General features: G+C 43.3%; 1 protein-coding gene across 17 annotated transcripts in view; it reads right to left on the bottom strand.

The window, feature by feature from the left end:
- MYO5A (myosin VA) overlaps nt 1-18,835 on the bottom strand; it is an 88,360-nt gene that overhangs the window by 34,152 nt on the left and 35,373 nt on the right. For 10 of the 17 annotated variants that reach the window (XM_042038978.1, XM_042038985.1, XM_042038987.1 and 7 more), the window contains 13 exons: nt 16,700-16,843; nt 15,851-15,932; nt 14,305-14,412; nt 13,756-13,862; nt 11,129-11,394; nt 10,493-10,574; nt 7,924-8,064; nt 6,990-7,115; nt 4,921-5,004; nt 3,614-3,616; nt 1,397-1,558; nt 799-896; nt 70-156 (listed from right to left, as the gene is read on the bottom strand). In XM_042038978.1, coding sequence (XP_041894912.1) covers nt 70-156; nt 799-896; nt 1,397-1,558; nt 3,614-3,616; nt 4,921-5,004; nt 6,990-7,115; nt 7,924-8,064; nt 10,493-10,574; nt 11,129-11,394; nt 13,756-13,862; nt 14,305-14,412; nt 15,851-15,932; nt 16,700-16,843 — 1,490 coding nt within the window. The remainder of the gene's footprint in view (nt 1-69; nt 157-798; nt 897-1,396; nt 1,559-3,613; nt 3,617-4,920; nt 5,005-6,989; nt 7,116-7,923; nt 8,065-10,492; nt 10,575-11,128; nt 11,395-13,755; nt 13,863-14,304; nt 14,413-15,850; nt 15,933-16,699; nt 16,844-18,835) is intronic. The other 7 variants (XM_042038979.1, XM_042038981.1, XM_042038986.1 and 4 more) reach the window with 1 other exon arrangement.

Genomic DNA, 18,835 nt, shown 5'->3' with positions numbered 1-18,835 from the left:
CAGTCCCAACAACGAGCATTACCTTAAAAAGAACTGCAGCTGAAAGCAATCCAAAGAGAGCAAACACACCTGGAAGGGAAGCCAGCGGCACTGATGCGGATGGTCTCCAGCACACCACAAGCTCTCAGCTGCTGCACTGCTCGCTTCTCATCAAATCTAGGTAGGAACAAAAGGTGGGTGTGGGACTAGGTTTGCATTACTTGGGGGTCCTGGTTGTGTGCACACCCGGGACAGAAGTGGCACAGTGGGGAGCAGGGGTGGGATGTGATGGGTGGCGAATAAGGTGCTCCTGAAATTCAGGGGTAACAGAGGACAGCCTGGCCAGAGAACTGTCTGAGCCCATTGGCACTTCCTGCTGGTCAGCCCAAGAGCTACAGGAGTCTTTGTGTGCCTGGGCTTTGAGAAAAGCTCTAAGCAAGTTCATACATGAAAAAAAAAAAGATAATGAAATAGGCTTTGGAATCTGAAAAAGCAAATTCCAGCAAATGTCAAATGAGCTCAAGGAGTGCAAACTGCCAGTTACATTTAAAACTGCCAGCAATGAAAATGTTGGAATTTTTTTCTCATGTATCACCATAAACAAAAAAATGGTATCAGGAATTATTTCTCCCTCTATTAATCCCGAACATCTCCTGCTGTAATACACGTACACACACACAATGAACCCATAACCAGAGAAAGGAGACACAGTATTTGCTCCTGAGTGAGCAAGGTTCAGCAGAGCCTTGAACCTCGGTGGCCCTGGGCAATCCCCTCCCAGCACGGGCTACTCAAACCACACAGGAACTGGCATCTTACGTGAATGGAAACTTGAAGTCATTTGGCTTAATACAGCGCACGTAGTGAGGAGTTGTAGCATTCAGGGTTTCCATCAGCAGATGAAGAGAGTTTCGAAACTTTTTGAAAAAGAAAATGAAAAAAAATATCAGTGAATAGCCTCAGTAAGCTCAGTCATGTTTGAGATAACCTCAGAAAATGGACCTCATCTTCATACTTTTAATTATGGCAAAAATAGGTGGATATCTTATGTTTGGCATATTCATAACTGGAACCAGGTTTTCTGGGGATTGAACCCCACTTTTGATTTGAGTCAGACAAAGCAGCACATGATCCAAAAGACCTAGTTTAAGATTTTCAAAACTTCTCAGCATCCATGTTAAATCTGTTTTGAAAAGCATCAGTTTGGGGTTTGGCACCACAATAAGAAATAGCCCCCCTGAAATTGTGTGCCACAGAGCATTAGTAATTAGGGACTATTTGCTCCAAACTCCAAGGTGTAATAAGCTGCACCTCTCAAAATCGCACAGGATCCTATGAGGCACCAGCACGCCTTGGGACCTATGAGAAAGGAGGTAAAGGGAGAGATTATTTAACAGAGCTGCATCTTCTAACTCACCTGATGTCCCACAGTTTTCTTATGCTCCTTGCTGGCTTGGCCTGGCCTGGCCTTGGCAGGTTTGATAGGCATTCGAGACAGGGGCACGCGCCCTGAAGGGGTTGCTGATGTGGGACTGAGGACCTTCTCCTCATCCTGGAATAACTCTGGCAGCAGCTTAAACTGGTAGAACAGAATAAAAAACACACAGAGGGTAAGAATCCAGCAAGTGACTGCACCTGTTTGCACTTAAGGCTAAATTCCAGGCTCAGTTTTTTTAAGAACTGCATTTTTGTTGAACTTCACAGGAGACAAATGCAAAAAGCAGACAAGCTAAGTGGTACAGTGAGTGGGCCATGGTTTAATACCAAAACTTTTGTGGGTTTGATCAGTGAGTCTCCTTCTGAAGGTAAAATTGTGATTTGAGGTTTTTTTCATACAGCCAACAATAGCTTCCATGTGAATCTGTTAGATACTGACAGCAGTTTCATAGCTACTGGCTGCAATTATAAATGGCTGCTTTGATCTAAGGAGGAAACCAACCGGGTCCTCTCATATTCCAATGGTGCAGCAGTCTCCTTTGTGGTTGAGAGGTATCTGGGACACTGAATAAAGCAGCAGGCAGCAAAGATGATTCCTGCTTTATCACTCCAACTTGAAATAATCAGCTTAAAAGAGGAACCATCAACTGAAAAAAAAAAAACCCACTAGCCAAATTTATCTGATTGAGATCTACTCCCTGCCAGTGGGAGTGGAGGAAAAACCTGAAACATCCCTCCAATACCACACAGGACTTCTGGTTCCCTTTCTCCAATGGCTACAAAACATACTGATACATCACAGCTGCTCTGAAGTAACTTATAACTAAAAATAACACCACCAGGTCTTTCTACTGACAACTACAACACTTCAGAACCATTATAAGAGAATCTGAACTTCTCTACCTGTCCATAAATAATTTTATATCTAGCATCTGTGCATTTTTTCCCAAGAGATAGGAACATTCATTTTTCAGTACTTAGAAAGTGCTTGGGCCAAGTACAACCTAAAAAATTAAAAAATTGGTTTTGTCTTATGAAACTTGGTGAGCAGACACAATAACCAATGAAACACGCTGCACAACAAAATGGCACCTGTGCTCTGTGGTTGTGCCAGATGGGCTGGGAGAAGGCATCAAATGTTCCCCAGTAGCATCCAGCACAGCACTCTAGCAAAACAGAATGACTAAGGATGCTACAAAGGTATCCTAAATTCCTGAACTTAGAAAGGAGTATCACAGCTTGGCTTTATCTCACCTGAGTCTACCTCTGTAGCTGGTGGAAGAATGACATTTGCAGAGGGTGATTTAGTCTTTCCCTTCCCCTGACTCAACTCAGAGCTGAGGATGATTGGGCTACCACCTCCTTGTCAGCTGCCCTCGATGCAGTGAGTTGGTGTGCACAGGCATCTGAGCTACAGAGCCAGGTCTTTTCAGCCTATACAGAAACTCGTTTGAATGTGACATGATTTTTCTGAAGCTCCTGATTGCAGACGGATGAGTTCTTCTAAGCTGTCCATACCCAAGTCTCACTCCCTTTCTCCAACCCTGGGAAAATCCGCCTGTAAAAATGGGCAAGTGCATATCAAAGGCACTATTTTCATAGGCACTGGCCCAAGTGTCCCCAGGTAGAAGAAAGGAACAGTGTCTGGCCTCTCCAGTACAGGCCAGCAATAGTGGAGCAGTGCTGCAACAATCCACACTGCAGGGCCATTCCTGTTCCTGTCTGGTTTTGGGTTTTAGTACCTCATCGATTTTCTTTGTTTCGCAGAACACTAGGAGTGTTTAAAGAAAGGGGAAACACTGATCAAAGGGTAGATAATTTATGTGATAGAAAACAAGCAACAAGCATTTCTTCCCTGTAATTTTTTCAGACAACTTAACAGACATGCTGCTAACAATCTTACAGATAATTTCTCTCAATACAGAGCCACAAGAGAAGATTTTAACAACCATGCCAGTAGCAAGCATAAAAGCCCAGGACTGTTGTATTGCTTTCATGATACATGCATGGAAACTGAACTAGTTCAAAGAGGTTCTGTGGGTGGATTTACAGAGAAGGCCAAAGTAAATAGCTGAACTCTACAGTGCCTGCTGAGAGCAGAGTGTGTCATGCACTTTGGAGAGCAAAGATGCATCCAAGCTGTATGTGAGATTGGGCATGGGCAGGATGACAGATGATGCATTCAATTTAGAATTACCTTCTGTTGGATGTGCACAGCAAACCCAGAAAACGCCACCACCAACAAAATAAAGTGAAAATCAGAAATGCAGTTCTACTACAACTACTAACAAAGAGGTGCTGATGAAAAATAAAAATGAAACATTCTTTACACTGGTTTTGGCAAAATTTACCATGGGGTAAAACCACGTTTCTTTTTAGTGTTTAGACTGAACTGTCTCAAGCTACACTGAGCCTGCCCAAGCTGCTGTCAGGCTCTTATGGCAGCTCTGTCCCCACTGCCTGTCCCTCAGTCACTGGCTGACATCCCTCAGAGCACCCTGTTCCTCTGCCCTGCACAGAGTGGCTGGCTGGCCCCTACCAGCTCCCCAAAGATGCCACCTGCCTCCCCCTCCACCCCCAGCAACTGGCTTCCCTTACACCACTTCAACACTTCTCCCAGTGGAAAGTCTGCTGTGGTGTTTCATTACACCACATGTTTTAATCATTTAGCTTCATATTATCAGCTCAGAATAGAAACAGAAGAGAAAAACATTGGTTTTCCTGATAAAAAAGCATAATTTTAAATGGCCTGTCCTTGATACCCAGCTTCCTGAGCCATTAGAGCCAGCAAATTCCCAACAGCCACCACTGTGCAATGTCAAGTTAATTGCCTTCCCATTTCTGAGAGCACAACCAGTGTTTCTGCCATTACACAATGCAGGCGATGCCACTGAAGGCCTGTTGTATAATATTCCTTCATGCAGTATTTTTCAATTCAGATGTTATCTTTCTTTCATAGATAGCAAGGAGACAAGATTGTCAATTCTGGTTTGTGCCCTTAGGGTCTATATACTTTATTCCTCTCTCATTTTGCTTCTGGAACAGAACTTGTCTTTCCCTCAGAAATTTTCTGCTCACTTGTCACGCCATAGACAAGGAGCTTCTGTTTTCAGGTTATAAAATTAAGGGCTTAACTGTTAAGACTTCTTATACCCCTACAGTATATCAGAAGTCATTGACATCTCTACAGAAAATATAGCAAAGTTTTGTGAAAAAGAAGCCCCTTCCCCAAACCCACTCAAAAGCCCAAACCCAACAAAAGAGCCCCCAAACCACAAACAGTGAAATCAGTGGCTAAACAGACTGATCTTACGTGGAAAAAAATTAGGATACAGACTTTCTAAATTCATAAAGATAACCAAGAAAAACACAAACTATATTGAATTTCAGCTGATCTGATACTAAGGGAGAAATGTTTCCTAGATTTTTAAGGAGTTTTATATGATCCTTAATTCAAGGGATTCATAACTGCAAAAGAAGAAGAAAAAAAACCTTTATACTAACCTTACTTGATTTTAGGACCTTAATTTGTTCTTCATAAACTGTGTCTTTATTCTTTTCCAAAAAGCCTTCACATTGATACTCCACCTGAAAGCCATCATTTTACCACAGAAAGAAATTAAATAAGAATAACTTGCATAGAATTTACCAGCTGTAACATTCACATTTAAAATATAATTCTTTTATATACTGAAAATAGCAGCTCCCAAGTGCATCTTCATTAAATATAGATTTTCCTCAAAGAGAGTGCTTTCCAGTAAAACATACAACATTAAAATAGAGAGAGAGGAATATTGCTATTGCATTATACCAGACACATTTCACTGCTGAGAGGTGCCCGTGGGTAAGGCAGCATGACTGAATGGTTTCCGTAAGGGTGAACAATCAAAACGTGTGTTGAGCATCTCCTGCACTGAACTCATCAGGGCTGCAGAGCTGTCTGAAATCCAGATGCAACCAAGAACAAAGTATCTCCTCTCCTTAGCCAGGAGGCAGTTAAGTACATCTGCCTGAAGCTTATTGTGGAAATGCCTCATTTGTGCTCACAAGGACTAATTTTACCAGAAGCCATAAAATGTCTGAATGTTGTGAAAATACATAACAATCCTCTGTCACAGGGCTACAGGGTCTCCTGGACCAAAGAACAGCCAGTGTCAGATAAAAACCTACCATTTATGTCACTGTCCTAATTCAAGGCTGAAAGAAAACCAAAACTACTGTCAGAAGTCTGTTTATCAGTGCTTGCACAATGACACTACACCCTGAGCTGCAGAACATTTCAGGGAATTCCTAGAGGGAAGAGGACAGAGGATGTCCCCAGGGTCTCTCGGCAGCTGAAAGCCCACCCTGAGCACTGCCTGGGGCACCATCTGTGCTCCTTCTGCGGGAGGCTGTGCCAGGAGAGGGCAGCAGCATCCCTGCCTCATCCAGGAGGAACCCGCAGCACAGACCCCTGACCTGACAGCTGTGGCTTTGTTTTTCCTCCAAGATGTCTGTGTACGGTCACATAAGCAGACAGAAAACATAAAATGCTTAGTACAGACAGCACATCAGAGCTTAGAGCTTTGATAGTACCTGCTTGGAGCTACTTTCACCTTTCCTTGGACCTTGCTGCTCACAGACTAGACCTAGGAAAGCCTTGCTTTCTATATCAAAGTTTAACCTAATGAACAGATTATGAAATATTAATTCCTTCTTCTTCTCTCATCCACAAAATAAAACAGAACTCGTGAATCTAAACAGTTACAGAGATGTTCTTGCTGCATTCATTAAGGTAACACTAGATGCAAAAAGAACAGGATCCTTCTTCTACACATAAATTCAGGAGCCTGGGAGAAACCTACTGGAGGCAGATAAAGGCCTCCAACCCCTCATGTCAGCATGTGCAGACCTACTGATAAGAATCCCAGAGCTTCTGGAAACCTTTTTTGACAAAGCTGACAATATTCAGAGGCAGCTTTTCTGTATAACAGAACAATTGTAATAAATGGGATTATCACATATTTTGTTTTAACCTGAGTGGCTCAGTTTGACGAGCACTGGGAGCTGAACATGACATGCACTCCACTGAGACACCCCTCAGCCAGCTCCCTAGAAATAGCTGTTCCCTGAGCAGCCGAGGCGAGGGTGGGAGCAGCACACACTGCTCCAGCAATAGAAAAGGGTGTGTTAGCCTCTCTCCTCTTTGCACATTGAGATGGTAGCAAAACCAGCATTAATTCCTTGCTGCTCTTTAGCTAAAAGGAGTGGGGGGGGGTACAGGATTTCCTTTCTTGTACATTTCTGTTGCATAACTGGAATTGACACAGTAATGCTGAGAGCTGCAAATGCACTAAGCCTCCATGTCTGCAAAAAGGATGGTCAGTGGTTACAGCATGTGATAGGAGCTCGTTTGTGTCCCTGGCTCTGCATAGCTGCCAGTTCACTTTCTCCTCCTGATGGGGATGAGGCAGGCACACTTTTGCAAGAGCTGAGTAGAGCCAGGGATGGCACTGCCCAGTCCCTGCCTGTAGCAGCCCCAGGATCCCCTCCCAACAGCAGCAGGAAAGCAGGACTGGAGGAAAAGTCCTTACCTTGTCAGCAAAGTGCTTGATGATAAAGGCCTTATTTGACAGACGTGGTTTTTCAAAGAGAGCACATTTATTCAAATGAGTATTGTACAGCTTTTGGGCCCAGGAATCATCTGAGCCTTTTGGCATCTACGGAAAAGAATACAGAATCCACTTAAAATGCCTTGAACACTTTTCACTAGCAAAAGCCTCTAAGGAGATGGGGACAACCCTTGATGGTTTGCTTTGACATTCCAGCTCCTTGGATTCCCAGCATTGCCCAAATCAAGGACAGTACCCAGCTGTGCACCTCCTGCTCCACACCGGGTACTGGGCACTGCTCGGCAGCAGGTGCAGCTGCTGGACACATCTGACACCAGCAGTGCCTCCAGTGTCACCCTGCTGGGACACATCTGACACCAGCAGTGCCTCCAGTGTCACACACCTGAGGGCGGGGAACCCAAAGGCACGGCACCAGGCTGAGCAGAACTCATCCAGCTCTGTTAGAGATTTCTGGGGACACTTTGTGATGCAAAGGAACCCCACACTGGGTTTCCACTGAGGCAGACACTCTGAGCCATCCCCTGTACATGGCTTGGCATAAAATAAACCAAGATAAAAGACAAAGGGTGAAACACCAAGCAAGTGGCAATTTGGGGAAATGTGACAGGACCAAGGACTGCACTCGCTATCCTCAGGGAAGAGAAAACTGTCAAAGTCCAAACAAAGTTGATCAGAGACACAGGAACAGACAGAGATACATGATGGGGGGGAGGAGAGGGGGTTCATTACTACAACCATTTTTCTCCTCCTGTAATTGCCAATTCTGTTTGTATGCTTTCCAAACTCTTGCACCAGCAGTGTCAAAATGACAACTGTCTGCAGATGACTTCTCCCTGTGAGGCCCAGAAGCAGGACAGCTGATGACCCCTTTCTACGAAAGCCCTCAAACACACACCTTGCACTCCTCATCCAACAGATCCAGAATTCCCATTTTGGCCTCTATGAGGTTGATGCACGGCTGATTGTCATAGAAATCAATCAAGGTCCATGGTATTTGTTCCTTCATATATTCTTCTTGTTCCAGCTTAAAGACATGCTACAGGGCAAAAAGAAAACAGTTTTCTGTGAAATAAAATGCAGAATAAATACATTGAACTCTCAACTGAATTCATTTTGGCACATTAATCCAGGCTGTCAAGTGACACACTAGTTCAACTGAATAAACCCTTTAACAAGTGTATGAGAAATAAATTAACCTTTTTTCCTGGCCTAAAAACAACAGACTAAATTAAAGCACTCCATATTCTCTGCAAATACCCTATCTTTTTACTATATTGTCCCACAATTACTATAAGCTCTTTTCTCATATAAAAAACCAACATAAAACCCAGAAAGCTTCAAGTGCAGGAACAGCAACCTATAAAGTGGGATATGCCAAGCTTTCATGATTTGGAAATTATGAGCACTGTTCTATTTCAAGCAAAATTTCACTATAAATACTTTTGTGTTTCCTTGTAAAAGAACAGAGCTCCATTTCCTCTTAAATGGCTGCTGATTTTTTTTCTAACATGATGCATTGCATTAAAATTTACTCTTCGGCAAAAGCTGAAGGAGTATTAGCACTAAGAATCCTTTAATGAAAATTCTGTGACAGGTTTATCTGGTACAAATATCAGTAACCACGTAGTTGTATATTTATTCAAAAATATTATCACAAATAACCTGCACAGCTTTAATGAAAAGTGCATAAGAGAGGAATTAAAACTTCAGGAAAAAGCAGAATAAGACATTAAACAGGCAAACTGTGGTCTTAATAGAACAAGTGCTTTGAAAAACCAAGAAGACTGCTGACTCCAGTTATTTTTTATGATGTTTCATCCCCCATTTACATTTCTCTGCACACTTAATGCTGCTGTGGCAGGTGCACCCATGCTGGGAGTGCCCCAGCACCAGCACCAAGCAGCACGGGCAGGGTCTGGGGTGCCACAGCACCTGAACTGGGGTGCCAGTCCCAGCTGCCTCGAGCTCAGTGTACAGCCCACAGACATCTCACAGCTCCCCAGCACACATCTGTCAGGCAGCAGAGAACCACCCTGACAAAGCTGTTTATCCCTTTATCTCATTAGCTTAACGCCATCCTTCCCAACACTGCGCTCCTGAACCGCGCCCACGGGACCCATTCCCACCCTGCACCTGGCAGGGAAGCCCTGGCAGCGTTCTACTGGCAACTCATATCCAACCCAAGATCTGAAAGAAAACAGAAACCCGTTTTTTCAGCGTGAAGGAACTAGCAATTAGGTGGTGAAAAATGCCTTCAGACCTGATTTTCCCTGAGGGCGGTGGGCACCAGGCAGGGCCGGGTGGTCGGGCTGTTCCCAAGCAGCGGCCCTCAGCAGGGCTCAGGCTGCTCCAGGCAGCTACATGAAGGTTTGCTGGCTGCCACCAGCCACAGGGCTTTAATTTAAAGCAACCTCCACCCTGTGTGCCTGCACGGTAGCCCAAGGGGTCCGTGTTCACCAGCACTGGGTTTGGCAGCCTGGCAGGACAGCAGTGCAACAGCCCTGGCACCCCCTCCTCCGTGAGGCAGGTGCTTACAGCAATTGCACAGGAGTGAAGGGAACAGGGGCACAGTGATCTTTACTGAAGAAGAGAACCATTACAGACAGCTCTTACAGCAACTAGATTTTGCTGCAGAGTTGAGCAAACTCCAAGAAGCCCTGTGCCCAGCAGGTACGACATCCCACTCACGGAGCTGAAGCCAACCATGGCACTACCCACACAGAAAGGACATGCCAAGGCTGGAAAGCCCAGCCTCTGCTCCAGCACCCTGCTTACTCCCTGACACACAGGGACTAAGCAGGGCACAGGGGAGCCGGTCCTGCGAGCACACGCTGCCACAGAGGTGCGATCACAACGAGAGTTCAGAGCTATCCCGGTGCTGCAGCAGAGCCTAGCAACAGCCCTGGCAGAAATAACTTGCCTCATCATTATGCAGGTAAGATATGTAATTGCAAACGTCACTAAGGCTGAGGAGAGAATCGTGATCTCTCTGGAGGAGGGGGAAGAGCCGCCTTCTGCCACGCGTCATTCATCAACTTCAGGATGCAGCTGAAAAGCCTCAAAAAATAACACCGGGGAGGAAGCGCAGGCGGCCGATCTCCAGCAGCGAAGCCGTGCTCGCCTGCCCATCCAGGGGCTCTCGGAGGTTACAGAGACACCACTGACTCCAACTTCATCCACACGGTGCTCTCACTGACAGGCAATCTCAGGGTCTTAATTGCCAAGCACTGCTTCTGCCTTATAATTGTTACTGTGATCGGAATTTCAAATAGTCCCAGAGCAGCCGTTAGTCATAAAATCTATTTCTAGGAGATAGTCGATCTTTCCCCATCCCTCAAAGCCCACAGCCAGGACAGCTGGTTAATAGACTGAAGGAATTCATCCTAACCACTGGGGACCCAATTAGCAGAATGGACTTGGATGAGAGGAAAGGGAAGAGGAAATGCCAGTCATTTCCTACTTACCATATTGAACTGCTGCTGCAGTTTTTCGTTGGCATAGTTGATACAGAACTGCTCAAAGCTGTTGATTTCGAATGTTTCAAATCTAAAATATGCATATACTCAAAATTACTAGTGTACTGAAAAAAAAAGATAAAATTACCCCAAAATTTTTATTTCCCTCCCTCCAGTTAAATTAATTATTTCAGGCACAAATAACACAGGTCAAGCAAGAAAGCACACAGGGAAACAGCAAATTGCACTACATAGGCAGTTCAGTGATGCTTCCTCTCTAGGCAGGGATGAGGAACGCAGGGAAAGGACTGATGTTCCTGGAGAGCACATTAGTTATCTTCATCCTCTCTGTAAGTGCCAGCTTGGAGGAACCTGACATGAAAATTCCCTTGTAACTTTCCACAATGCAACAGATAAATGAACTACCAACAGCAAAAACCTGAAATCCCACTATAAATGTCAAAGTCATGACAAAGATCTTAGATAGTATGTCAAAACTAAACACCTACTTCCTTCAGCTGGAATAAGCAGCTGCTAGGGTTTGGGGCTTTTTTGTGTAATCCATGCAGTGCTAGATGATAAAGAAAAAGATTCTTTGCAGCCAGATAATTACGTAAGAGTGTCGTATCTCTGACAAAAACTCACCCATAGATGTCCAACACTCCGATGAAAGAATGCTGTTTTACAGTAGCATGGAGGGCTTTGTTCACATGATCTACAATCCAGTTAAAGAGATTAGCATAGATATGTTTGGCAAGTGCATCTCTGGCATTGATGGCATGAAGTTTGGAAATTGGCTTGATGTAGGTTTCGGTGGCAGTGGCGAGCTTCCTATGGCAAAGCCAGTGGGCCATCTCCTCATACTCCACACCCATGAGGTCACAGAAGATGATGAGGGGCTCATGCTTGGGCTAATAAAAACAGGCTCATTAGATATTGAAACAATATTACCCATAGCAAACATACAACCCTGCAAACAGAACTGCCTGCCTGCAGTGATCCTACAATAAGCAGCAACAGCAACTTCCCCAGCTCTTCCTCCTTCAAAACGTAGCAAGTTCCCTACCCACTCAGCACATTCACATTGCTGAGTGAGTTAGTGAACAAGCTTCCTTAAAGGCTTTTATTTTACTACACTTGTGTGCACCAAAATGCTTCACACAGGGAACCTGAAACCTTCACAAAAATGAATCGTCTGGCTTTGCTGGGATGGACTTGGTGTTCTGAATTCTTACTACTGCCTCAGGCCAAATGGACTGCAGCTCCTGAGTGGGGCTCTTGACTGCTCACATACAGACACGGCAGGGAGTGATGGGCAATGCAGAACAGCCCGAGCCAAGAAACAAGTAGTATGGAAGGGCTTCAGTGCTCTGGTCTCAGTACTTAACAAAGTGTTTTCTCAGTGAATTCTGGAGACAAACACTCAGAGATTGCAGCACACAATGATGTCCTCTAGCTCTCAAATCGGACTGTATAGGAGAAAAAAACCTGAGCTTTGTTTAACTGGGTAAAATCAACCAGCAAGGCTTGCATGCTGAGATGGGCATGTAAGATTTCTGCATAAAAACCAGTGCAGTGCATTTACCACTCAATAAGATACTACAGCTTGTGACTAACATGCAAACTGATCACTAGAAGTCAAGGAGGCAGACAGGTCTTTCCTCCTCAGGAGCTCCCCTAGCACTGCCTCCTGATCATGCTCCCATTGCACCTGGTGGCTCAGCAGCACATTGACAAGCAGTGTTCTGACAAGGACAGATGGCACAGGACTGTTACCACATGTACCCTTCAGGGTACATCAGCTTTCAATATTTCCACATCCCTGTGACTTCTCTGGGGCTTTTTCTAGTTCTTACAGCATACAGGTCCCATGCAGTTACACCTCCAAAATCCAGTTAACTGAGCATGTTTTACTGGCTTGGAAGACTATGATAAAGTAATAATAATTATGAACACTGCACAAATGAGTGTCACATTAGGGTTGCTCAAGCTGACATTAAACAAATTGATTCATTGCCACAGCAGCATGCCTTTGCTGAGCACCCTGCAGCACCACTGTTCCAGGACCACACCAGTGCCTCCCAGCAGAGCAGTCTGCATGGCACAGAGCTCTGAGGTGACGTGGCTACTGCCAGAGAACAGCACAGCCCAGGCAATGATGCCACGGAGCCGACACTGACCACTGCCTGCCAGGTGTCAGGCCAGGGTTGCACAGGAACCTGCAGCTTTTTACCAGCTCAGCCAGTGGGATTCCTGCACTGGAGATGCTCATTACAACACAGGCAAGCTCCTCATGTCCTGGGGCTCACCAGCTTTCTACCTGTGATCGCTAAATGAGCTTTCTTCGTAGCAAAAGCCTTTATAAGGCACGCCGAAGAGCCAGACTACTGCTGTGGTTTCAAAGCAGCTGTTAGATCCCACAGGCAGGTGGTGTCAGGGCAGGAACACCAGTCAGCTCTGGCCCCATGAAGGACCTGTTGTCTCAGCTCCAGAAACTGCCACTGCAGATGCTTGAGAAAGGGACTGACAGCGACACAAGAAAGAAACCCTGCAAGTGTTGCTATTATTGCAAGAGCAAGAGAAAGATGAAGGCTGTGCAGGCCAGCAGTGGACATGCAAGGAGAGGCAAAAGGAGAAACTGGTCACTCAATCCAAAGAAGAGACCAGCCAGATCTGGCTTCTCATCTCCAGAATATGGGCTTGGGCAAGAAGCCTCAGCCCTCAGCAGTGAGGAGGGTTTTTAGATCAGACTATGCAGTCCTTGTTGCTGATCTCCAAGGCAAAAAAGAACTGATAAAACCACGACACTTAGGTGAGCCACACAAATCGTATCTGTACATCCTATGCTCATGTCTAGACATCCCAGAGGACTTTGCAAAGCATTTATTTTGCAATTATTTAGGACATTTTGGAATTTAATGTCAAAAAAACCTCATTTGGCAAAGCACTGACTGTGTGCAGGGAAGATACTCATGTTGGAATATAAAGATCTAGACACCTGCTCAGGAGTTCAAAGCTAGCTTGCCTACTAGACTTTTCTAGGACAGATCAATTACAGTTATAATTGTACACCAATGTTGTAATACAGACAGTACTGTCTAAAGCCTCTAAACTGAGAAGAGTTGAATCCATCTGCAAAAGACTGAAGATGTTAGCAAATTAGAAATAAACACATTTCCATTTTACTCTTTTTCAGAAGAGGTCCCTGCAAACAAGCAGAAGGCAGGCCTGTCAGAGTGCAAACCGTGCCCTTCAGCTCATCTACTACTCACAGGAACAGTGCAGCTGTCAGAATCCCGAGATGCAAACTCCACGTTGCCCAAGTGAAGGATGCCAGCAAGGATTCGAAAAATTCCCATCTGGTAGGAATCACTAATCCCTGGAAAAGGATGAATAAAATGTTTTGAATGGAGAGACCTGCAGCTGATGAAAAAATTTATTAAAGAGAGAAAAACAGAGACCGCTGTGTGTGACTTTGACATTTGACAGTACTAATTGGCTCCACTTCTATCAAAAACATTTTACCACCAGATGAAAAAAAAAATCTATTAAAATGAATCATTTAATTTGCTGTTTCAAAGTGCTTTGTCAGTGACCTCCAGCACTGTGTATGTTACACCAAGGGAATCCACCATTTATGTTCATATAATGTATGCTCCTCTTAGATCTGTAATTCTACTACAATTTACATACCTTCTGCATGGTTATCAAACTCTCCTTGGTTTTAAACACAACAGAGTATGAAAAAAATATACACAAATAATATAGAAAACAGTTGCTAGTATCTCAGATTTGGAATAAGACTGTGATTTACCAATTACCTAGCAAAGTGCAGGCCTGCCTGGTGTTCACCATTTCCTTAGCATCATCAACACCATCAATCACAGGGCTTCCACCTTGCTTCGTATAGTGAAAGTAATTGGCACTCCCTGCAATAATAAAAAGCATGTATTATACACACATTGATGCAGAAATTCACAGCCCATCTGTAAAGCTGTGTCATGATTAAGTTGCTCTTGGCAGAATCCATGATTTGACATATGTATATTTTCGCCTTCTGGCTCATAAGATACACTTTTCTAGAGAAGATTTTTTTCAAGATTTAACTGTGCAAGTAAGTATTCCTTAAGCTACCTGATTCCCACAGTAGGTGCCCAAGCATATTCTCTACCTAACCTCGGTTCAGACTTCCACACCTGTGGAATAATCCCTTTGGAAGCAGTTACTCCTCAAGTCCGAACCAACCACCAAGCGGTCGGTGCAGAGTTTGGAATCGTGTGACAGACATCACTGTGCTAGTACTGCATCAGGATATTATCTTCTTCCATTTTCTCCTCTTTTCTAATTTATGGCCTGGCTCAGCCTTAGGAGTATGTGTGACCCATTCAGGCTGAGGAGGTGAGGTTGGAGAACAGATAGCTCCATACCACTCTGGGGACAGCTCTGGGCTCCACTGGTAGACCAGTAGCTCTCCTGTGTAAATTCCTATGGCTTCAGTGGTTCCCCTGCTTCCAGCTGCACTAACAGACTCCTTTTCTTCTGATCAGCCAAGGTTCCAAGAATGCTGAAAGAGAAGTCTGCTAAATGGCTTCTTCAGTTATAATTACATCAGTTCCTTTCTTTCCTGTGTGAGCAGATGCGAATCCTAAATGTGCCAGGATGGTGCAGAAGAGCAGAGAAACACTGTAAAACCAGAACGGTATTTCAGAAACCAGCACAGGCTGTGCAGTTTTCCTGCTATGAAACCGACTTTTAAAAATATACAGGAAGCCCTGAAATTTATACTGAATTTTTAAAATGATGAGGTGATTGTCTATCCTAAGGCCATCATCATGCCTTTCTTTTACAAAGCACCAACTCCTGTCAAATGACAAAACTTTCTTCTATCAACATTTTAATTTGAAAAAGGAAAAAATTCTCTTATCTGCTTTTTGATCGCCAGGTTAGCAGAGATTGTAAAGTAATTGCTGCTAACAGCCCAAGTAAAAGTATGCACATCAAAATAAGCTTTTCAGATGCTTATACCAGAAAGGGCAAAATCCTCTAGTGGCTGGAACAATAGAATAAAGGTTTTAAAGAACCAAGAGAAGAGAATTTCACCCTCCAGGACATACTAAGTCCTATTGATTGCAACTGCAGTGTATTAGAGTCTGCTGAATAAACAAATCTGTTACTTTTGTTTTATCAGAAAACCACAAAGTCTGAGGTCTGTCATTTTAGTTATTTTCAATACATTTTAGTATTTGAAGGTTTAAAAGTCTAGAATTTAAAAGGGAGCAATTGTTCCTTTGGATCTATGGCTCAGGAAGCTCAGAGATGCTGCCCTGTCCCTACCACCACACAACACAACGAAGGTGAATGGCATACCTAATCGTAGGGTTTTAAACTCAGGCAGTGCTGCAGAGGCACAAAGCTGGTAAAAGATGTGGTAATTTCTCTCCTCTTCTGCCTTTAAAAAGAAAGGAATTTGTTATTTTTCACCACTTAACAAGTGGCAGAAACAACCATGAGCAGAAATTAATTACTGTGTATAATGCTTTATCTAGCAATACATTAAGAGCACAGAAGCCACATGGAAAAAAGGAAGATAAATCAGCATCTATCTTTTCCTTCTTGGTTAATTTAATACATTTTCAACAGTAAGAGGCATGCAGACATTTTCACTTTAAAAAAAAAAGAAAAAAAAAAAAGCATGATTTCACTTTTCAGAGCTGCAGATTACCATTAAATATAGATCAGGATTCTGTGGGTGGGCGAAATGATCACACTCAAACGTTTTTCATTTTCCAAAAATAACTAATACCATTTGCCTCAGCATTTATAGTAAGCTGGTAAAGGGAGTATCTTCCTTGCCAAGGCAAAGCTTGAATTTTGAAATGAAGGACAAGCTCAGAAGGTTATGACTCATGACCAACATTCAGTAATTCTGAACTTAGGCACTCTAAATTCCATACCTTCAAACCAAAAAAAAAAAGAAAAATACTCTCTTCCAGCTAAACCCCTCTTACTTCTAAAATACACAACAGCACTTCATGTAACATCCCTGCATGGTACAAACTAATTATTATTTTTATGTCTTTAGGCAGCCAGTCAAGGATAAGTCCATTTTTAGTGAGCTCTAGACTATCAGGTAGGCAAAGGTGGAGAGGAAGTGTGGAACACAGTGGATTGGTTCAAGTATGACATAACAAAATGAAGAGTTTATATCAGTATTACCTGAAACACCACTCTGGATTTTTCCAGGAGGTAAGTTCTCATGTTAGCACCAATGATTCGATACCTCTTATCAAAACCAATTTCAATGTATTTACCAAAGCGACTGCTGTTGTCATTCCTGGTAGTTTTGGCATTTCCAATAGACTGAAAAAAGGGAATATTGTAAAGGTTAAACAGCTTGTAGAAATTATCACATCTTTTTAATCATCTGCATGGCTCATAAACACTTAACAACATTAATCTTGTCCTGGTTTAAAAATAATCAAGAATTTAATGAAGAAAGATCTCTGCCTGGTCAAAAAGTTACATCAAAACATAGGTATTTCATTAATGTAAGACTGGCAGCTGATACTCCTAGCAATTATTTCACTTCCAGATAGTCTAATTTTACAGCTAAAAATCCTTTATTGTTCTCTGAAGTCTTTCAAAAGGAAATAAAGAGTCTAACAGAAAGCTCACGTAGACACAGATTTCTTCCAAGGACTTATTAAAACTGTAAGAATTATTTCACCTGGCTGTATTCATATATGTAGGTGTACAGATATAAGTATAGTCCTTGCAACCTCTGAAAGTCCACCTGTCTTAAACCCCCAGCCCACTCTGTTCTGCCTGGCTAACAGTTCATTATTACTATTACTCTCTAATCACCACATTTCCAAACCATTTCTGCAAACACAAAAGTTTAAAATATTTACTGTGTGCCTAAGCATAATCTAAAAATTAACATGCACAGACTCGTGTCATTTGCCTGAAACTGAACCCCCTCCACAGCAGCTTGGTTACTGACCCAGAGACAGCCCTCGATGCTGCCCTGCCTTGTGCTGAACTTTCTCAGATTAATTCAATACAGCTTCACACACAACAAACAATACTTCATGCATTTCCTCCATTTCACATGTCCTGGGATGCCCAGGGCAAATAACGACTGTGGATCCTACGTGGTGCAATTCTGCCTTACCTCATCAGCACTGGGGTTCACCCCACAACAGTCACCAGCAGGATCAGAATTCAAGGCATGCAAATCACAACGTGCTCAACTTCAAAGAAAAGCATTTTCTCTTCCCAGTTAGACCATTTTTCAGACATCATACAGCAATTCACCTTCCAAAAAATTCCTTAAGGTATCTCTGTACCAGAAGGAATGGCATTTGGAGTAACTGAGATGCAGCACACTGCCCTTCACCACATGGTACTGTGTGTGTTACTAAGCCCCAAGTGCACCACTGTATCTGTGTCCTACTTTCCCAGTCCACACAGCAATCCACTGGAACTCTGTACTGAAATAAACTTGAGAAAAGCAAATGAGAGCAAGCAGCACTGCTGAGTATCCCAAATCTGCAAGCAAAAGGCCAGTGAATGGGTCAGTGCCAGCTGGTACAGCCTGGAAAGGGGGATTAGACCGTCAGAAACCCCATGAGAGCAGCAGCAGCAGCAGCACGCACACCCAACAGAGCAGATGTCAAAGTGGGCATCAGATGGACAGCTGCTGTAAAGGATCTAGGAACAAACTGCATCTCTGCAGCTTTAGGAAACATCAAATTCATTCAAACTGAATGCAACTCTAACTGCACTCTTCTGTTTTAAAATTATTGCTACTGTGATATACTTTGGTGGTGGTGGTAGCAATATATTACTACAACATTTCAGAAACCAGTTATTCCTTTGAAAAGTATTACTGATAAAACCAGAAAGTCTTTGGGATTATAAGATTGCTTACCAGAGCACATACAGAGCTGTACTATTTGTGTAGCTGTAGAGGGTAACAAAGAATGAGCAGCAGGAAATGACATATAAAGATGTGCTTTAAGACTTCTCCACTTCTACATTTGCAATAGGAAAACTGTATAGAGTTATTGACTACAAAAGTAGTCACTTAGATAGTTGCTAGAAATGTACAGTGATCTCTTGACATTACTGAGTATTTAGTAGGCTAAGACTATGTGATGGTAGCTCATTAAATACTGATGTTTAGGTTGTCCAAAGAGAAACTTAGAAATAAAATGACCTTTTGCTCCTAAGACTTTACAGTCAGCTTAGCAAGTGAGGAGTTTCCTGTTCCTAAAATGAACTACTCATTTTCCTCCTAAAATATATGGGTTAATTTGTGTTTCTACTGATTTATCAACTACAGACTTC

Source organism: Corvus kubaryi, unplaced genomic scaffold, assembly GCF_017639235.1.
Source record: "Corvus kubaryi isolate FWS band 111438036 unplaced genomic scaffold, C.kubaryi_AGA036_p1.0 37394, whole genome shotgun sequence".
Lineage (NCBI taxonomy): Eukaryota > Metazoa > Chordata > Aves > Passeriformes > Corvidae > Corvus > Corvus kubaryi.
This window is presented reverse-complemented; position numbering and strand designations above follow the sequence as displayed.